The sequence below is a fragment of the Pseudonaja textilis genome, chromosome 8 (assembly GCF_049901715.1).
Source record: "Pseudonaja textilis isolate UNSWEBS1 chromosome 8, rPseTex1.2, whole genome shotgun sequence".
Classification (NCBI taxonomy): Eukaryota; Metazoa; Chordata; class Lepidosauria; order Squamata; family Elapidae; genus Pseudonaja; species Pseudonaja textilis.
Window position 1 is genome coordinate 50,149,161 of NC_141997.1, and position 21,536 is coordinate 50,170,696.

At 42.7% G+C, this 21,536-nt stretch overlaps 1 protein-coding gene across 3 annotated transcripts; it reads right to left on the reverse strand.

Annotated features, from left to right (window-relative positions):
• Positions 1–5,270: 5,270 nt before the first annotated feature.
• On the reverse strand, positions 5,271–21,529 carry SLC25A38 (solute carrier family 25 member 38). 3 transcript variants are annotated; one of them, XM_087938052.1, is made up of 11 exons: positions 21,399–21,511; positions 20,603–20,764; positions 19,175–19,247; positions 18,573–18,635; positions 18,359–18,478; positions 16,900–17,021; positions 15,832–15,916; positions 14,650–14,829; positions 14,126–14,294; positions 13,024–13,190; positions 5,271–7,581 (listed from the first exon to the last, which is right to left on the reverse strand). In XM_087938052.1, coding segments are annotated over exons 2-11 (1,104 nt in total). In that variant the 5' UTR covers positions 20,605–20,764; positions 21,399–21,511; the 3' UTR covers positions 5,271–7,458. The 3 variants fall into 3 exon arrangements, with proteins under 3 accessions (XP_087794178.1, XP_026561120.2, XP_026561121.2); XM_026705335.2 differs by lacking the exon at positions 20,603–20,764 and having other exon boundaries at positions 21,399–21,529; XM_026705336.2 differs by lacking the exon at positions 20,603–20,764 and having other exon boundaries at positions 18,355–18,478; positions 21,399–21,482.
• Positions 21,530–21,536: the final 7 nt, after the last annotated feature.

Below are 21,536 nucleotides of genomic sequence, written 5' to 3' on the forward strand. Positions count from 1 at the left end.
TACCTGCACTGCGCTCACAGCTGTTTTTTTCGGCTGGTTTGAAGCCTTTTTTTTTGGCCTCCCAGTGGCTTGGAAAAAGCCTCTGCAAGGCTTTTCAGGCAGAATTATAGGCCCGTTTTGTCACTTCCAGCATTACAGGTCGAAACTCTCCTTGATTCAGTTTCCATCCATTATTCCTTGTCTGGCCTTCAGGTGCCTTGAAAAATAGCTTGACCCTTTCCTCTTTGTGGCAGCCCCTCAAATATTGGAAGGCTGCTCTCCTGTCTCCCCTGGTCCTTCTCTTCCCTGGACTAGCCAGGCCCAGTTCCTGCAGCCGTTCTTCATGTTTTAGTCTCCAGTCCCCTCATCGTCCTGGTTGCTCTTCCCTGTACTTTTCCTAGAGTCTCAACATCTTTTTTATAATGTGATCAAAACTGGATGCAGTACTCTAGGTGTGGTCTTACTAATGCTTTATAAAGTGGTATTAGTACCTCACTTGATCTCGATTGTATCCCCGTTAATTAGGATTGCATTAGCTTTTTTGGCTGCTGCTGCACACGGCTGGCTCCTTATTTAGCTGGTTGTCCACTAAGACTCCGAGATCCCTCTCCCAGTTCCTGCTATTGAGCCTGGTTTCACCCAGTCTATATGTGTCCTTGTGGTTTTTCTTGCCTAAGTGCAGGACTTTACTTTTCTCTACATTGAATTTCATTTTATTAGATATGGCCCAGTGTTCTAGTCTGTCTGGATCTTGAGCCTATCTTCTTGGGTGTTAGCTATTCCTGCCAGCTTAGTATCATCTGCAAATTTGGTAAGTTCCCCTTCTATTCCCTCATCTAAGTCATTAATGAAGATATTGAAGAGTACTGGGCCTAAGACGGAACCTTGTGGCACCCCACTGCTTACTTCCCTCCATGTAGACTTAGACCCATTAAGGACTACTGGTTAAGTATGGTTTACCAGCCAGTTGCGAATCCATCTAGTGGTGGTGCTATCTATTCCACTTTTTTCTAGCTTACTAAGAAGTAGGTTGTGGTCTACTTTATCGAATGCCTTGCTGAAATCTAAATATATTATGTCCACAGTATTTTGCTGGTCTACTAATTTAGTCACTATGTTGAAAAATGAAATAAGATTGGTTTGGCATGATCTATTTTTAACAAACCCATGCTGACTGCTAGTTATTACCTTACTTGTTTCTAGATGTTGGCAGATCTTTTTCCAGTATCTTCCTGGGTATTGATGTTAGGCTGATTGATCCGTATTTTCCTGGGTCTGTTTTTTTCCCCCCTTGTTTGAAGATGGGAACCACATCAGCTCTTTTCCAGTCCTCTGGTAGTTTCCCCGGTGCTCCAGGATTTTTGGTGCAGTGGTTCTGAGATGACTTCTGACAGCTCTAGAACTCTAGGGTGTAATCTGTCAGGTCCCAGTGGTTTGTGTTCATTTCATTGCTTATTTTAACTTTTATTTCTAGTCTGTATTTTACAGTTACGTTTTTGGTAGATTGGGCTATAGTTTCTTGCTGCGTGATATCCAAATACAGCATTTAACAGCATCATGGTCTGTGGCAGAGAGGAGTGATAAGTATTGCACTACACTTGGTTACAACCAACTTAGTGTTCAGAAGCTAATTGAAGATTAGGTTTCAAGGAAGATGAACCGTTTCACTTCAAAAGTGTAGAACCAAAAGTGATAAAACTAACCAGGGAGGAAAAGGGACAGCTGCTTTTTAAAAAAGAAAAGCATTTTTTAAAAATAGATTTTTAATAATAATAAAATAATCCAATACAAGCATTTAAAATATATGTCCGGTTTCCTTCACAGCCCAAATAAGTAAGTCCTCTTGTAGATTCCAAGGCTTCAGACCCTTGGAAAGGGATTTCTTACCACCAAGGAAAGCATAGCTAATAATCAGCAGAACTGCGTGGAAATGGCTTTAAGTAACCACGTTTCCAACTATAATTTTCTGCCTTCATTAGTTATGCAAAACACACATCAACCCAGTTTTCTGAATAGAATAGAATAGAATAGAATAGAATAGAATAGAATAGAATACTTTATTGACCTTATTAAAGGTAACATTGCAGCATACTTTCAAGACTAATCTTTGGAGTAAGAAATGCACAGATTGAGCCAAGCATATTCTGTTTGGAAAAAAAGTAAGATGATAGCCTTGATCAAAAGAGTAACCCAGGAGCAGTGGGTACTGGCTTGATATCTCTGGTCTGCCATGGGTTATAATTTCTATTTCCCATGCCATTTAACTACGAATGGAATGTTTAGCCCATCGTTTGGCAGTAGTGATACTGCAGCTTCAAAAATAATGCATGCAACATTCAACTCTCTAACTTGATCTTCAATAGAAACACTGAAGCCATGTTTCATTATGATTTTGGCAGAGTTACAACTCTAAAGAAAAGATTTCGACAACCCAGAACGGTCCATTTATGCTGGAACTGCAACTATATTAAACATCACTTTTGACAAGTCACAGGGACAATGTGCCATGAATGACATCAAACAGGCAGGACACTCTGGATTTCTCCAAACCTTGCAATTCTGGTGGCTCTAGATGCAACATGACATACAGCAGTGGTCGCCAACCAGGGGGCCGGGGACCACTGGTGGTCCGCGAGAAAATTTTGGTGGTCCGCAGAGAAATGTCACCCCACCCCAAAGCAATTGATCCAGGCTGCGCCACCCACACGGCCAGTGGGAACACAAGGCTTGTGTCGCATTGTAAACAAGACGAGTGAGGAAAGGGGGAAATTTGCCCCACACGCCTGGCCTGGCCACCGAGCTGCTTTTTTCCGCTTCTTTCTTCTTCTGCTTTTGGCTACACTCAAGGAAAGCAGCAAAAGTCTCATTCTCTCCCTCAAACTCCACTAGAAATGAGTCTTTGGGACCCTGCAAGGCATCCTGCTCCAACAGGCTGTGCCAGAAAAGACTCATTTCTGGCGGAGTTTGGAGGAGAGAAAGACTTCTGGTGCTTTTGCTGTTTTCCTTGCAAGAAGCCAAAAGTCTCTCTCTCTCTCTCTCTCTCTCCACTCCTGAGAACGGAGCTGGAGATGGTATCCTGTGATCCCAAATAAAGAACGATCGATTGGTAGGAAAACGGGGTGGGGAATTTTCCTGCATACTTTTTGGGGGGATTTTCCCGGGGTCTCTGGTCCGCGGGATATAAAATTAAGAGTTTGGTGGTCCCCTGAGGTCCAAAAGTTTGGCGACCCCTGACATAGTGGACTATGTCAAAAGTTGTCCAGTCTGCACAACCACAAAACCCCGCTCAGGGAAAACCCGTGGTCTTTTACAATCCATGGCTGACCCAACCCAGCCCTGAGAGGAGATAGCCATGGATTTCCTTGTGGAGCTTCCGGAGAGCAATGGTTAAACTGTCATACAAGCCACGCCCCAGATTACCATCGCAAATTAGCTAAACTTCCTCAAGCATATCTATCACCTCCACGGCATGCCGTGGAGAATAATTTCAGATGGGGGGGTACAGTTCACAGCTAAATTCTGGTGGGACTTTGTTCGAAGGATGGGGTCCTCTCGGGGGTCTAAGCTCGGCATTTCACTCGAGTACTAACGGGGCCACGGAGAGAACCAATGCCATAGTGGAAAGATATCTTAGGACCTATATCACCTCCAAGCAAACCAATTGGACAGAACCCATGCCATTTGCGGAGGTGGTGTCATGCCCCCGTTGAAATCTGATTCTAAGGGGGAGGTCGAGCAGCTGACAGGGAGCGGGAATGTGGTTCCATTGGCTGTGGAGGAAACTGGGGAAGGGCAAAGTCAGGCTGGGCAGAGCAGGGGAGCGGTAGAACAAGGGAGAGGGGGTTCAGAGGAAGACCCAGGCCCACCCCCTCTTCATCCTAGGGCTCGCAGGGAGGAATGGATAAGGGAGCAACCTGGGTTACTGGGGAGAAAAAGGCCCTGATTCCCTTCATTAGCTGCAGCTGGGAAAACAGGGTGTTTGCACACAGAACCTTGCTGGAAACAAAGCGTGAATTATCTTTGTTTGTCAAGTCTTATCTGGGTTCTGGCGTCCTCCCAACTATGTGTTTCATTATCTTTTGAAGTCTGCAATTCCTTATCCTGCCCTGTCTGGTTAATTGTTGCAGCGTGGTTTGTGTTGGTTTTTATTTATAATTTAGATGTACTTTGGGTTTGGACTGAATTTCTTCCCTTTAAAAACTGTTCTTGGGAGAGTTTATTTTTTTTCTCCAGATGATGATAACTAGACATTGGAGGCCAAGTTGGAGGAATTAAAGGGACTTTACCTACTTTTGTGACTTGGTTGCTTTTGTGCCATGCTCCTTTGGATCATCACAGGTGGCATATAACAATGTTGTCCAGAGCATACAGGTTTTACTTTCTTCAGGGTAGTTAACAGAATAGACTTAGTTCCTCTACCTGAATACCCTCGAGAAGCTCTTTTCCCGGTTAGCCCAAAAGATAGAAACCTTGCAAGGGGTATGGGAAGCCGTGAAGTGGCCTCAAAGGAAAGCAACTGAAAGCCAGAAGGTACAGGCAGACAGGAAACAGGCCCTGCAGAAGCTGTTCCAGGTGGGGGACAGGGGTACCTGTCAACCAAACACCTGAAATTGAAGGTTCCCTGCCGGAAACGGAACGCAAAGTTCCTGGGCTCATTCCTCATCGTGCAGGAAATCAACCCTGTGATCGTGGAGCTGAAATTACCCCATTTCTGTTGGGAAAGGTGCATCCTGTGTTTCACAGCGTCTTAAAACCTGTGGGTGTTGTGGTTCAACGGCAGCAGGTGCGGATGGCTGAGGTCTCAGAGCGTGAGGACTCAGATGAGGGACCTGCATGTGATGCAGGGATGGGGCCAGGACTATCAGAGTAGAAAGCCGCCTTTGGAGATTGTGGAGGCTGGCAGCAGTGATGAAGAGGTCCCCGAGGAGCCTGCGCCCAGTGTGTGTGTGTGCAGGGCTGCTCGAAGGAAAGAGCAGCTGCAGCAGCACGGGCGACTCGGGAGTAAGGCTGGAAGGTGATGGCCCCTCCCATAAGGGATAAAAGCCAGCCCTCGGGGTTGGGTTCTTTGCAGGAAGCAAAGAAATTCTTTCAACTCCTAGTTCTTGTGGAAGTCCTGTCTATTCTGCTTTGTTTTCGGAGACTTTTGGTTTTGGATATTTCCCTGCAGTTAATCTTATGTTTTTGGGCAGCCTTTTGCAACCTTGAAAGCGCTTTGCTCTTATCTGGGACAATTAGTTTTGAATGACTCTTTGCTGGGAATGAACAGAATCCACAGAGACGCATTAAAAAGGTTTGCTTTTATATATACTTTGTGTTTATTTGATTTGAACGAGGCTTGGGTCAGAAGAGTAGGGGAGTCCTCCGTACGACCGAGGCTGCCACCATCACCTGGCCCTATGCCAGTGGGGTGGGGGGGGAACCTATTGAGACCGACCAGGTATTGGATTCCCAGTTACATAGGGGCTACCTACAGTACCTGGTCCGATGGAAAGGCTATCCCGTCACATAGGCCTCCTGGGTAGTGAGCAGGGATGTACGGGATGCCTGCTTAAAAAGTTCCACAAAGACCATCCTGGGTGGGGAGAGGAATGCAGGAAGTGGGGTACAGTGGTTTATGCCCACTGCTTCTGCTGTCTTCCAGATGTGGCCCTGGTAAAGGGGAACCTCCTGTCAAACTGGGGGGGGGCAGGATAGGAACCCCTGCACTGGTGCTGGCTGGAGGGTTTCTGCCATCCAGAGCAGCGGGGAGCCAAAGGCCAGGTGGCTGGTCGGGAGGTGGGGCATCGCGAGGCAACTGCTACAAGCTTCCCGGAGGCAGAGGGCGAGCCGACAATCGGCTGTTTGACGGGCCCCCATGGATTGGATGAATGGAGGCTAATTGCCCCCGCCAAAGAACAGCTGAGAAGACCAGGCAAGGACTGTGAAAGCGGAAGGGCGTGGCCCTCCTCCTCCTCTCCTGGATAACATGCATTGTGAGGAGGAATCTCCCCGTGCTGACTTTACATCCATTTGCTTCTTGACACTCATTGGGTGCCAGAGTCTGGCTCATTCAATCCAGTAAGCCTCCAAATGCGTGGTGTTAATTACTGGTTTAGGCCCGGAGCTCTGACCTTTTGAAAGCTGCTTCAGAAATGGCAAGGTGATATCGTAGTGTTATTTTTTAATCAAAAGGTCAAATGTGGTCTTTTCATTTAGCATTCATTTTCTCACTTTTAACAATTGTATCAGGGAAACGGCGAATGAGATTTTCGTGATAAAATCCTTTGCAAGACTTCCCTCTGCGATATCGAAAGCAGAGAAGAAATGCAGCACACAATTCTAGCAAGAAACCAGCAAGAATAATGTTTCTAAGTTGTAGAATCTCAACTGCAAAAAGTATTCAACAATTCATCGAATAAAATCGTCAAAACAGAGGGGTGAAAAAGTTCTGGCGGGTAAAATGGCTTTGTGGGATAATTGATGCTTACTAAACGACAGGATCCTTGGTTTGCACTGATGATGTTGCCAGGTTGGGTCATGAAATGTCTGCAAGAAAAGCACCTCACAGTTTAACCCTGAACTACAAATATTCTGTCCTGCCCCTGTTGGAATCTGATTCCGGGAGAGAGGTCACAGCAGCTGACAGGGAGTGGGAGTGTGTCTCCGATGGCTGTGGAGGAAACGAGGGAAGGGCACAGTCTGGCTGGGCCTTCAGAGGAAGACTCAGGCCCACCCCCCTCTGCATCTTAGGGAACGCTGGGAGGAACAGAAAAGGGAGCAACGTTGGCTTACGGGGGAGGAAAGGGCCCTGATTCCCTTCATTAGCTGCAGCTGGGAAAACAGGATTTAAAAAGGGCGTTTGCGCACAGCGCCTTGCTGGAAGCAATGCGTGAATTATCTTGATTTGACGAGTCTTATCTGGGTTCTGGCATCCTCCCAACTGTCTGTTTTGTTATCTTTTGAAGTCTGCAATTCCTTATCCTGCCCTGTCTCGTTAATTGCCGCAGCCTGGTTTGTGTTGGTTTTTATTTATAGTTTAGATGTACTTTGGGTTCAGACTGAATTTCTTCCCTTTAAAAACTGTTCTTGGGAGAGTTTTTCTCTCCAGCAGATGATAACTGGACATTGGGGGCCAAGTTGGAGGCATTAAAGGGACTTTAGCTACTTTTGTGACTTTGGTGCTTTTGTGACACGCCCCTTTGGGTCATCACATATTCTCTTCTACTGGTACTTACTAAACCACAAAACAGATAGAAGTTCATGCAATTTCCAAGTTTGGCACAGATTTCCTGAAATATCTCCCCTCTGCTGTCACATTGTTCTACTCCATTCACTCATATTCCTAAAGATTCTGAGGCACTGTTTTGGCAATTCAGTATGTAGATAAAATCTGCCTAAGCAAGGGACTTTTCACGTAGGACTACTCCAAACACAAGTCTCACCAAGCAATCACAGTAAGGGGAAAAATAAAGGTAGAACGATTATTTCTTGCCATATCCCTTAGGATTTTAAACCCATCTTAGCCATCATTTGTTCATAGAGAGTCCAGGCCATTGCTGCCATCAGCGTGCGCCGCAAAGCTCGTGGAACAGCACCATGGAAAAAGCCAGCCAGTCCATAAGTCTGTAAAAAAAATAATAACCATCATCATCTTCTTAAACATCAGTTCTGGATGATAGTTATTCAAGGTTTATCTTTAACCAAAGATGGAAATAGAAACTACTATATAGAAGTCACTTGATCATCCTGTGATAGAATGGGTTAACAATATTTTTTATTTATTAATTTTTTGCCATCTTACCACATACTGCGTTTCTCACAAAATAATGCCGGGCCTTATTTTATTTTTTTTTTGACCCCCGAAAAAATGGCTAGGCCGTCTTTTGCGGGGGGGGTGACTTAATTCCCCCCCCCCTTTGCATCCTCGGGCGGGCGGTGACGGCTTGGATGTTGACTTCGCCGTTGGTGGGGCACTTCGTATCAGGAGACCCTCCGCCACTGTTGCTTTCCCTTCTCCCCGTGCTGCCGCGGTGTTTAGAGCAACGCCGCAGTGTTTGGCGCAGCCATGCGCGGCCAACCAGGGCTCCTCCCTGCAGCGGAGCTCTCGCCAAGGCAGCGAGCGCCTCCCTGTCGGGCCCTTCGCTCATCCCGACAGGGCCGTGCCAGAGCCAGGCGGGCTAGGGCAGAGCCAGGAAAGCGAGCCGTGGGTGCGCGCCCGCCTGCCAAGCCAAAGAGCCAGGCTGACCCTAGCTTGCCTTCCTTCCCTAGTCCCTCCAGGCTGAACCCAAAGGGCCCACTGGGAGAGGCCACCCGAGACAGTGATAGCACCCACCCTTCCGCGGACAAGGAGGCGAGACGACGGCCTGCGCCATGTCCTCCTCCGAGCTGAGCCCCGCCGACTGAGCACCTCTGCCTGATGCCTGCGCCGCTGCAGCGTTTGGAGCTGCCAGCGCATTTGGAGCTGCGTGGGGATGGGGACAGGGTGGGCAAGGGGTGGAAAGGATGGGCGGCTTTGGGCTCTCTCCAGCGGACCCACTGGCCAGGGAAGCAGCGCTGCCGTCGCCTCGCCTCCCTGTCCGCGGATGGGTGGGCGTTATCACTGCCTCGGGCGGCCTCTCCCGATGGGTCCTTCGGGTTCAGGCTGGAGGGACTTGGGAAGGAAGCCAAGCTCGGGTCGGCCTGGCTCTTTCGCTTGGCAGGTCATGAGGGCCTACCTGTCATACCCGCCAGGCATGAGGGCCCGCCTGTCAGCTGCGCTGGGCACCCCAGGCGAAGCTCTTCATGCTCTGCCTGGCGCCAGGCAGAGACGGTGGCTGGGCGCTTCTCCAGGGGTGGGCCGATCCTGCGCTGCGGCCCCCGGAGATTCGCCTCCCCACGTGGAATTGGGCTGTCCTCTTGGGCAGGGGAGGGTTTGTCGTACCAGTAGTAGGGCGTCGTTTTTAAAAGAATTGGTTTTGCCTTTGAAGGCGAAGGGAAGGCGGCCACAGGAGTGCCTGAAGCCAAGTGTCTCCGCCGGGCTCCAGTTGCAGGGAGGAACCCTGGCTGGCTGCGCATGGCGTTGCTCTAAACGCCGCAGCAGCACGGGAAGAAGGGAAAGCAACAGTGGCGGAAGGTCTCCTGATACGAAGTGCCCCACCAACGCCGAAGTCAACGCAGGCAGCACCATATCCGGGTATGCAACAAAAGTACTTCCTAGCGGCAAGGCCCCCCCCTGCAATTCCCCCCCATGTCACATGTTTAATATAGGCCTTAATTTGGTGGGAGGGGCTAAATTTGATTGTATGCCTATAAAACATGCTGGGACTTCCTATTGGGGGAGGCCGTATTGTCGGAGAAACCCGGTATGTCAAAACTATGTATCTATTTCTTCTAAGAGGACGCAACTTCATCCAAATCGATCCAATCAATCCAATCAATCAATCCTTCATCCAACAAATTTCCCATTCCAGGTGTTATCCGCCTCAACCTAGTATCGAGGTAACATTTGAGAATATACTCTTGACTGACATACTACAAAGAACTGTCACAAGCACATTGATTAATTCTCAAATCCCTAATTCCCCCACACTCTACCCTGATTTCACTGGGATGTGAAATAGCATTAAACATAAAAATGTGAATAAAAGATCAACGGGAGTTATGCTTCCTCTGTTTCTTTTCCAAAAGAGATCATTTATCAAGAAACCATGGCTCTTCTGTCCCCAAAACCAGAACGAAGACAGTTTAAGTGGTTTATGTTCTGAAACTATAAATTAAATAATTTATGTCCTATAACCCTTACTGGGAATCAAATAGCGCTCTAGTGGTTTTGGGTTTGCACCTAAGATGCCTTTTACTATTGGTATTCTTTTTTATTTCTTTTGCCACGATTATTCTACTTTTATTTGCAGATCTTTGTATTTTGTGATTTTCTTCAGGGTTTTTTTTAAAAATCTTTTATTTTGATGCCTCTATGTATTGCCATGTCCGTTATGCAGACTTTGTCTTTCTTATCAAAATGGTTAAATCTGGGCTTGCAGGTGCTTTTCTGTTTGAATTCTCAAGTCGCAGCTTCTTCATTTTCGATTACTTTGCCCCTTGTGGTTCCCTCAGTTCTCGCTTATAGAAAATGGTATTTCTTGCCAAAATTCCAATGCATCCATCGCTGTGGCTACTATTGTCCTGCTGGTGTCTGTAGTCCATCTGTGCCATTTTCTTGCAACAGCTAACAAGGTGGCTCACTGTTTCTTCAGCTTCTTAGCAGAGGGGGCATTTGCTGTCTCCGTCTGTCTTCTCGATTCTGGTTTTGTATGCATTTCATTTTAAGGCTTAGTATTGGGGTATCCATCTCTTTCTTCAACTTTTCTGCTCTTAGCCCTTGCCAAGTCTTGAGCTGTGTATTTTGCCTGCTTTTTTTTTCTTTTTTTTAATCCTGGCTGTCCTTGGAGTTATCTGAGCTTGGAGACAGGCAAAAGACGAGCAGAGCACGTTCACGAATACCCCGCCAGTAATCCGAAGACACAAAGAAAACTCCTCCATTTCACAACACAGCGTTAACTCAAGTTTCAACTGGGAAACTATGAACAGCCTAGATCAAACTACATCCCAAAATGCTAGGGGATTCTTGGAAGCTTGTCATTAAGACAAGTCAGCCATCAACAGGCGCATATTATACATTTATGCATCATTCAAAACAGACAGTGAAAAGCTAAAAAGATTTGTTTTAGAATACCTCCTCGCCAGGAATTAATATCCAGATAACCAGGGATTAACACCGGTAGCAACATTAAATAAACCATCAACCAGTAAACAATATCCCAATTAGGAATTGCCAACTCAGACAAACAATCAAGCAGTGAATAGTCTAGTTAAGGAGAAAGGAGAAAAGAGAATCCCATCAACCCGAATGGGCAAAATACTGTATACAACAAATATAGCAAGATAATATAAAGGAGAACAAATCCTATTCCCTTCCGACACTTAGGATGTTATCTAGCCTGATAATGAAGTATCTGCATTAAAATAACCGATCTCAGAAAGCACCAAGGACTTCACAATTCCACCCTGACATACTGTATTTTCCGGACTCTAAGGCACACCGGATTGTAAGATGCACTTAGAAGGAAAAGAAGAACAAAAAATAGTTTTTGTCTCTCTGATGTCCAAAAGCACTCTGCAGGTGTTCTGACCCAAAATTTGTTCCAAGGAAAAAAAACACGAAAGGGAGGTAACAGTAAAACCTTTTAATGATTCTTTATGAATTCCGTTCCTTCCTGGTTAAAAGGCTGTTTCAAACTAATTGTCTCTGATAAGAACGAGCCTTGCCAAGGTGGTGCAAGGCTGCCAAGAACACTAGATAAAGTTGCTAAGGAATATTTCAAACACCAATCAAGTCTCCAAATGTCTCCAAACACCAATCAAGATACTCCAACGTCCACAAGATTTGAGTGCAAAAACTTCTTTGCTTCCTGCAAAGAACTGCGGTTTCTCAGCTGGCTTTTATCTCTTAAGGGAGGGGCCATTACCTTGCAGCCTTACTCCCGAGTCGCCCGTGCTGCTGCAGCTGATCTTTTCTTTGAGCAGCCCTGCGCGCACGCACACTGGGCACTGGCTCCTCAGGGGCCTCTTCATCACTGCTACTAGCCTTCACAATCTCTGAAGGCTCTCCGATAGTCCTGGCCCCATCCCCGCATCACACGCAGGCCCCTCATTTGAGTCCTCACTCTCTGAGACCTCAGCCGTCCGCACCTGCTGCCAGCAAATCACAACAGCAGGCCAAAAAGGGGCCCGTTGTTGGCCTCTGGAGGCCTCCGTAGGTTCCATTTTTGCCCTCCTGGGGAAGCCAAAAACAGGATGTGCGGAGGCCTCCTGTTCTGACCCAAGCCTCATTCGAATCAAACAAACACAAATTGTTCATAAAAACAAACCTCTTTTTTACTCCGGCGCTGTAAATTCTACGCATTCAGAGCCAAGAATAATTTCAAATTAATTGTCCCAGATAAGAGCCGGCCCTTTCAAGGTTGCGAAAGGCTGCCAAGAACAAAAGAATAATTGCAGATAGATATCCAAAGCCAGAAGTTTCCAAAAACAAACCGGAGGACGAGAACTCCGAGCATAAAGAACTACTTTGCTTCCTGCAAAGAAGCCAACCCCGAAGGCTAGCTTTTATCCCTTATGGGAAGGGCCATCACCTTCCAGCCTTACTCCCGAGTCGCCTTTCCTTGCGCACACGCGCACTGAGCACAGGCTCCCTGGGTCCCTCTTTGTCACTGTTGCCAGACTCCACAACCTCCGAAGGCAGCACCCCACTGTCCGATAGTCTTGGCCCCATCCCTGCATCACATGCAGGCCCTTCATCTGAGTCCTCGCTGTCAGAGACCTCAGCCGTCCTCACCTGCTGCTGGTGAACCATAACACTTCCAGAGGCTAAAAACTAGCCTGTTTTGGCCTGCAGAGTGCTTCTGGACACCGAGGAGGACAAAACTGGGACCCGCAGAGGGTCTGGGAGGCCCAAAACAGGCCCATATTAGCTATATAAGACGCAGTACAGACATTTCACCCACTTTTGGGGAGTGGAGGAGTGTTGTCTTATAGTCCCAAAAATACAGTGTGTGTGTGTGTGTGTGTGTGTGTGTGTATAAATACAATACACCATGGCAGTCATGGTGATAATTAGTTTCCTTGAAGGGTTCCTCTCTTTTTGGACAAAGTCTAAATTGTATCAAAAGCAATTGCAATCCCACAATAGAACAGGAACCAACACTATGCTTCAGAATGCTAATTGTTAATTAATGGAGGTAATTGGACTAAGCTGTAGTATTCACAACTTCACTGTGCCAAGAGACATCAGATCTGTCACAGCAAGAAGAGAATGCTGGATTAAATTAGCCCTTGATCTTACCTCCTTATGCTGTTGGCACCGATATCTAATCACTGCAAAATCCTGCTGATATTAATGTAGGAATACTTTTTCAGAAACATGATGAAAATGAAGTCAGCTATCAGGTTATTTTAATTAAGGAATATTTCGCTGCTGGTAATTTAAGAGCCAAAATAGTGTTAACTACTTAATGCATTCAGCCTTACCCTAAATATTAAGGCAATAGTCTGGCGAGTCTGAAGGTATTTTTCAGATGACAGTTGCATGTGTGTTTTGATGACATCAGCAGGCTGAGTAGCTAATGAGGCCAGAATTCCAGCCACAGTTCCGCAACCAAAGTTCTTAAGTGGTGCAACTGTTGTATCTAGTTGGCCTGGAAAACAGCAAGCAAACCCATAAAGTTGTTTTATAATTAATTGCTCCGAAGAATAAGTAGAACCAAATCCTTTACGTCACATCATAGGCAAGACTAATTTAGAGTCAGTATTTTAGAAAACCCAACATTCAAACTGAAAAGGAGTATAATTGGAAAATGAAGTGAACATGGATTTCGGAAGGCCCTGAACTACACGCCAAAATTATGACAATCCTAGCAAAAGGTTCAATGTTTTGAAAATGGCAAAACTACTGCAAACATTTGAACATACAGTAGTATCATGTTTGCTTCACTCCTATTTATGTAGTTAAGATAAAAAAAAAATTCTTTTCAGCATCATTTTCCTCTTACATTCACCAGCTGTGATTAGGTACACAAACAAGAAACAAATTAAACTCCAGAAAGTTATTTGACAATTCGGTTTAAATTTACATTATTAATTCTACATTCCTGAAAAATAACTGTTATAAAATTTCTAATATTGCTTGAACATAAAGATCAATATTAGAGTCAAAGGAAATACAGGTATCTCCTTTTTTCAACCTCTAAACAGCATGTCTTGTGTGAGAATTATTATGTTTAAAGCATTCAAACTGAAACACGATTAATTTTTACATTCTTTATACCAAGCCACTCATTCTTCCCATTGGCTAAAAGATTCACGGATCCAGAATTATTATGCTACAAAAACAAAGGTTATGATTTAGAACACCAAAGAGAAGCATAACCTGTGTGGACTCAAAGAATATTCAGTTTTGGGCAATTTCAAATTTAAGAACAATTACAAGGTACTGGTTTTATGGAACAAACGACATATAAAAAGGACATTTAAAGATAAAGACGTAAACGATTTCTTGCCACAAAATCTCATAAGGAAACTATTTCATCGATCCTAAATGCTACAGAAGAAGCCCCAGAACCTGTTCACTTACCATATGATGCAAGCTTTTGGGTCTGTGTGTAGAACATCAGATAGATGCCAGAAAAAGGGGCGTCACGAAGAAGTGTTGCTGACAGGCCACTAAACAAACCCCGGGCTCCTTCTGACCGATAGATATTTCTCAAGGCTCCATACACACTTTCATAGCTGTATTTTCCACTCTGTAAATCAAATGTAATTTATCAAAGTGAACATTTTACTACGTAAGCACAGGTGAACTTCTGCCAAACCTTAAAATACATACAGAGCAGAAAAAAGTTCTACGTTACAAACTATCATATTGGAACCATTATATATGGAAGCAATTTGTTACGTTAGAAGGATTTATATCAGAGATGTTTACAAAATCATGACTTTAATATACCTGACTGTTTCTGATATTGTTAAGCTTATTCTATGGTGATTTTTTTTTAGTTGGTGCTATAAGTTGCTTAGAGTTGGAAAGAGTAAAGTAACACAAAAGGATTAGAAGTATATAAATAAAATTTTCCAATCAGAAAGTAAATAATTCCTCACCTCATATCGTGTTTTTACTACTGTGATGGGTAACATACAAATAACAGCTACAGTTCGTGAAGTTGCACCCAAAAGAACGGATTCCAAAGCAGTAGGAGAGCGTTCCCAGAAAAAATGATGTTTTATCATATATAAGGTGCTGAAGTAAATCCCAACCCCTGGAATGCATCGTGCAAAGGACTGCAAAGAGATGACAAGCAGAATACACAAAGAGAGAAAAGACAATCATGCAAAGAGACAAACCTAAGGATATTTATGGGCAATTTTTTTAATGTTTATTTCAAAAGAAGTGAGGCACAATATCGATTTTTCCCAATTGAATGATGTTGCATTTCATACAAGAAACTCAAGAAAGTTGTATGAGGTACGATAGGCTGGGCATTGGCCAAAGGCAACTTGTCTAAAGTCATTTCATCAGCTCCAAAAGTGAAGTGGAGATTTGAACTTCCACGGTCTTTAGCTCTAATCAGATATTTCAGCTCCTGTATCTAAATTTCACGCTTCAAAAACCAGGGCACTTTTGTCACAATGGCCTTAATCAAACTAAAGGAATCACAGAAGACGTGAGTGAGGAAAAATTGCCACTGCACCTTTGGGAAAGAGAATACTAATCAATTCTTTTAACAATAGGTATGATCAAATAAAGCAGCATTGGAATCTTAATCACCAGAGAGATATGTTCCCATATTGTGATTAAATGGGTACTAATGTCAAATGAATTACACTTCCATATATAATCCAAATAACCAGAAATTTATGTTCGTGAGAAACAGCTGAAACATTCTGTGGCCACGTTCACTCAGCGTGTGGTCTAAAAGTTGGTTAGACTGTAGCTTAAGAGTATGGCAGGAACCTGGCCATTGTTTCAGCATAAAAGAACCTGGTTTATAATGGTTTCCTCTGATCACATATAGTTTACTTGGATCTCTACGTCACCTGAGCATTCACTTTCAGACTTCCAAATTCTATTTTGAAAGCTCTAGGGCCACTTGGCTCAACAATGTTCAAAGAAATGTTACTTTGAGCCACGGTTGGATATATTCCTGAGCTGGTTGCTACTAGCTTTTAGTGGCAAGGATTAAGGTTTCTTATGGATTCGAGTCAAAAGAAGCTCACTCCAAAAAATCCAATTCAAGCAAAAAAGAAAAGAAAAGGTCACACTACTTATTAGAGACAACTCACTGGAGAAGCCCCTTTCCACAGCCCAAATATGCTTTCTGTATGAACAACTTTGAAGAGTAGAGGTATCATCTTAATACGACCTGATCTGTGGGGGAAAAATATATATTCGATATTAGGAACAGGCGAAGCTCAACAACCATTTATTACAGCTTCTCCACCAAGGGACCTTCTGAATAACAGCCTCCTTACCCCACTATCCCACCACCACTCCATAAATACCACCAGCAAATGTACTGGCTGTAATTATGAGATTGAAAGTTTAACCCCACTGGAAGGCTCCCAGTTCAGAAACATTCTCTACCGAAATAGTTGATACCATATGCAAGCCGTTCTTGAAACCCAGCAACCTCTATATGCACTGAGACCATAATGTAATTCCTATCCAGCATTGGTAAAGATCCACTGGAGACCAAGACATTTTTTTCTGAAGTTAAAATGACAGTTTTTAATCTACTGATTCCCAATACTACCACTGGGGAAAAATGCAAATTTTGGCTGTTTATTCCACTACAAGCAACCATGTAGAGAAACTATCTTCCTGAATTTAGGTGTAACTCAGATGTGCTAGCTAAATGTTTTTTTCTTTGCACAATTGAGTTGAGATTCATCACTAAAGCCAGCCTGTACCCAGGCAAGGCATAACACCAACTTTTCCTATAAGAAACTGCAATAGCCCTTAGACTTATATACCGCTTCACAATGCTTTTACAGCCCTCTCTGAGCAGTTTACCGAGTCAATGTTTTGCTCCGAGTTCTCATTTTACCAAACTCAGAAGGATGAAAGGCTGAATCAACGTTGAGCCGTTAGGATTAAACTCCTGAACATTGGCAGAGTCAACCTGCAATACTGAATTCTAACCGTTGCACCACCAGGACTTCTAACGCATAGCTTTTATTCAGTAAAACCCAAATATGGATGTTTTCGCTTGGAAAACCATGTAAAACCTAGGACTGTACTTTGCCTGTCTCACTGTTATATCAGTTGCACCCTTCCCCGTCTTGATTTTAGCCCAGAGCTTTTAAGGCCAACAGCCAGAAGAATCTCCAGTAAGTATTTGAGATACTCGCCCGCTGACAGTTGACTGCAAAGTCTGCAGCCTAGTTTTGAGCAAGTCAAGAGGCTGGAAGAGCAGCGTGGAGCAGGTTCCACTGATTGAACCACAAAAAAAGGCTTTTAGTACAGGGTGCATCTGCGAAGAAAAACAAACAAAATTAGATTATATGCACAGTCAAAAATTAAAGCTATACATTTTTTTACTAACCGTATTCCAGACTTTCTAGTCATAAAGATTAGATTAGGTAATATTTAATAAGTTTAAGTAATGCCGCTATAGAGCCCTGCACATCAGAACAACTAGACACAAGGACAGTTTTTCCCAAATGCCATCACTCTGCTAAATAAATAATTCCCTCAATACTGTCCAACTATTTACAAAGTCTGCACTACTATTACTATTAATCTTCTCATCACTCCTTATCACCCATCCCCTCCCACTTGTGACTGTATGACTGCAACCTTGTCGCTTACTATTTATATTGACTGTTTCCTAGTATGATTTGATTGATTGCCCTATGACTATCATTAAATGTTGTACCTGATGATTCTTGACTCTTGATGAAGATACCTTTTCTTTTATGTACACTATAGCGTCGTTTTGAGGGAAGCAGTTGAAACAATTTATGCCCAGGATGTGAGGGGTACGTAAATATTTTCACAGCCCTCTTTTTGACTCATGCAGTATGCAGGTCCTCCATGGAAGGCAGGTTGGTAGTAATTTTTTTTTCTGCAGTCCTAATGACTCTCTGGAGTCTGTGTCTGTCTTGTTGGGTTGCGGAACCAAACCAGACAGTTATAGAGTGGCACACCGTGACCAACAGCCTAGGGCCTTGCGTAGCTGGCCAAGCCGCGGTGATCGCTTGTAGGGCGGCCGTTGTGCTTCCGAAGCCCACGGCGCTCCTTCCTGCCACCCAGCCTCGCCCCGGGGAAGGAAGAGAAACAGCTGGGTCCAGTGCCTCGATGCGCAGAAGGCAGAGGAAAGGAAAAGAAAGCAGTGGAAATCTATGGGACGGTCCTTGGGACGAAAGAGCCACTGCTGCTAGCAAAGCCCCACCACTAGCTCTGGGGATAAAAGGCAGGGGACAGAAATGAATAGATGTGACAGACAACTAATCATCTCCCAGCCGGATGGACTTGTTAGCCTGCTGTGCGAGAGAGAAACATTGTGCTGGGGTCCTGGTGTTCCTAAATAAAGGAATCCTTGATTTAAATACAGAGGGTTTGTCAAGTTTGGGGAGCTGGGTCATAACACACATAAACTGAATGGCATTCTCCATCTCTGATCATCCCAAAGTTGACCCAGATAATTTCAGTACCAAAGTCAAACGATCACCAAAGAAACAGTTGCAAGTTGAGGACTACCTGTATTTTTATGGACTCTTTACGTTCGTGTCAAGGGAAGCTACTGGAAAGAAGCGAAGGATTGGGAATGATGGTTCTTCTGTTTGATAGCATCGGGGTCCTACCTGCCTTCAATCCGAGCCTTTTCAAGTCTTCTTGATAAGCCTTCGTGGCCGCTTCCTCCATGGCTGCAAAGTCCTTTGCCATTTTTTCGTCCTCTTTCGCCTTGTCCAAGCTTTTCTGTTTAATCTGTAATTTAAAAAGAGGAGGGAGCAGGAATGCGTGACGCAGGGTTTCAAGCAACAACATTCCCTTCAGCTTGAAGGAGGTGGCTTTGCGTTACCTCGCTAATTTTCTTCACCACATTTTCCTTGTGGTTCTTTTCTGTTTCGTGGAAATCGATGCTCTGTTAAAAAGAAAGAAAAAAGGATTCCTAAACTAAAGAAAAATTAAACTTTACAACTATGTGTAAGATACTGAAGGCATTACATCTCCCTGAGGCAGCTGAGGTAAATATTTCAACCTTCAAATCCTGTCTGAAGAACGTCTATCCTGTCAAAGAACCTGACCAGGAATGGTTTCAACTGTAATCAAATCAATGATATTTTATTTCTGCAGGCACTTTAGGTGATTTTAAAAGATGCCCTAAACCGTATAAATTTGTATGAGGAGTTTTTGAGCTTTTAAATAAAGGTGTCACTGAAAAGAACAAGCAAGGTTCCAAATTTAACCCCAACAATCCAGATCCAACTAAATCTGAAGATATAAAACATTAAACACATAGGCATTAGTTTATATTGCCTGCATTTATTCTACTCCGCCAGCCACAGGAAAAAGGCTGGGAAACAAAAAACATATCAAATGTTGACCCTCTGGTGAAACTTAAATTTAAAATGTTATAATCCAAATCCCAGAAACTTAGATTTAATCAGAAGTCCATCGTACCGGTTCGTTGTCTGTAATCCAGCACTTGCAATAATCACAGAATTTCTTGGGCTGAGATTTCCAGTAATCGGCCCTGAAAAAAAAGATATTGGAAAGAAAACTATAGGACTTTTTAAAAATAAGAAAAAGATCTAATGGTTGGTGCATCAAGTTTATTTGCCCTTTGACTTTACCTGTTTTTTTGTTTTCTTTTAAATTAATTAAAAAGTATGCATGTATGTATGCATATGAACACACACACACATATAATTTTTCTCAGATGTGATGTTGTGATGAACGTGTATTTATCCCAAGCATGTTTAAACTCAGTTTTTGATCGATTGACCTACTATCTCTACCAGAAATTGGTTCCAAGCTTCAGCTGCTTTTTCTGTAAAGCGATACTTTCTAACATGACTTTTGAACTTCCTTCCTGTCAGTTTCAGGTTGCGCCTCTATGTTCTTGATTTTTGCTTAATATTGAAAATACTGTACTTGTTATGTATTGTACTGTATTATGTTAGGCTGTTATTAATTATATTATGTTACTCTGTTAGAGTGTGTTAATAGCAATATACAAAACACTTAATGCTCTAATGGTCATTTGAAAAAATCCTTTCTTAGTGAGCACCTAGAAGCCAAGAGGAACTGACATGCCAGATTTCAAGTTTGTAGGCTTTACGGTTCTGGAGATTTTGTGATGATGCGTGAGGAGTATTTAGCTTATATGGGGGGGGAGGGAGGGAGGGAGAGAGAGAGAGAGATTATAATTATATCTATATTAGGCTGTTTATTATATTTATATGATATATTACATCACATATTACATTAGGCTATTATATTGTGTTATATTGTATTAGGCTGTTATATATTATATGTTAACATTAGGCTAAGATATTAAGCTATGATATTATGTTATATTAGGCTTTTATTATATTTGTTACATTACATTATATTTATATTATTTGATATATTACATTATATCACATCATATAATATTATATTAGGCTATTATATGGTGTTATATTAGGCTGTTTTTATATATTATACTGTTAATATTATATTAAGCTGTTAAGCTATATTATGTCATATTATATTTATGTTACAGTACATTTATATTATACGATGCATTACATTATATCATATCATATAATATATTAGGCTATTATATGGTGTTATATGTTATATTAGGTTATTATATATTATATTATGTTAATATTATATTAGGCTGTTACATTAGCCTATGAAATATTAGGCTTTATTATATTTATATATATATATATTATATATATTATATATTTTATATATTTATATATATATATATATATATATATATATATATATATATATATATATATATATATATATATAAAATAAATATAAATATAAATATAAATATAAATATAAATATTTATTTATTTATTTTCCTAAGTTTTCACGGGTACTTACATGTATGGTATTCAGCTTTGTTCGGGTATTTTCCCACATCATTATAGTTGTGCTTTTAAAGTTGCAGTAACGTTTTGGCAGAATCTCATCTGCCATCATCAGGCTTCTGTATAGTGTTCATCTGTGAGTCAGACTTTCACAGCTGTTTCTGTTTTAAGTAGGCTAGCACCAAATTTAAATATATATATATAACATACTAATTGTATTGTTATTTTACCTTATATTTATATATTGCTATGACATACCATAGGTCAATTAAACTAGATTATAAAACAATTGTAATCATAAATACATCATTGAAATAAAACCATTGAAAGCTTATCCATTATATATTATACTATGTTAATATATTAGGCTGTTACGTTATATTAGGCTTTTGTTATGTGTATGTTGCATTATATTTATATGATATGATATATTACATCACATCATGTAATAGAATTATATTAGGCTATTATATATCATACGTTAATATCATATTAGGCTGTTACATTAGCCTATGATATGTTATATTATGCTTTTATTACATTTATCTTATGTATAAAATACACTAATTGTATTGTTAAACTACCTTATGTTATATTATATATATTATTATGGCATATCAGCAAATTATAAAAGCAACTGTAATCCTAAATACATCCTTCTATGATTAAAACCATGGAAAGAAGCTTCACATCCATTGTGTCCCTAGAGGGGGAAAACACCGGTCCAAAGTCCTCCCCTCAACCCAATTCAAGAGGCGGGGAGCCGGGAAGGGGCCGGGGATCGGAGAAGGGGCGAGACGGGGACTCACATGGCTTCCCTTCCCGGGCGGAGGAGGAGGAGGAGCAGGAGGCGGAGGAGGAGGAAGGGCAGCGACGGCGCCCGCGGCCGACCAGCCGAAAGCAGGAACTGGGCGGCCGCGAAGGGGCGGCGCGCTTTGGTGACGTCA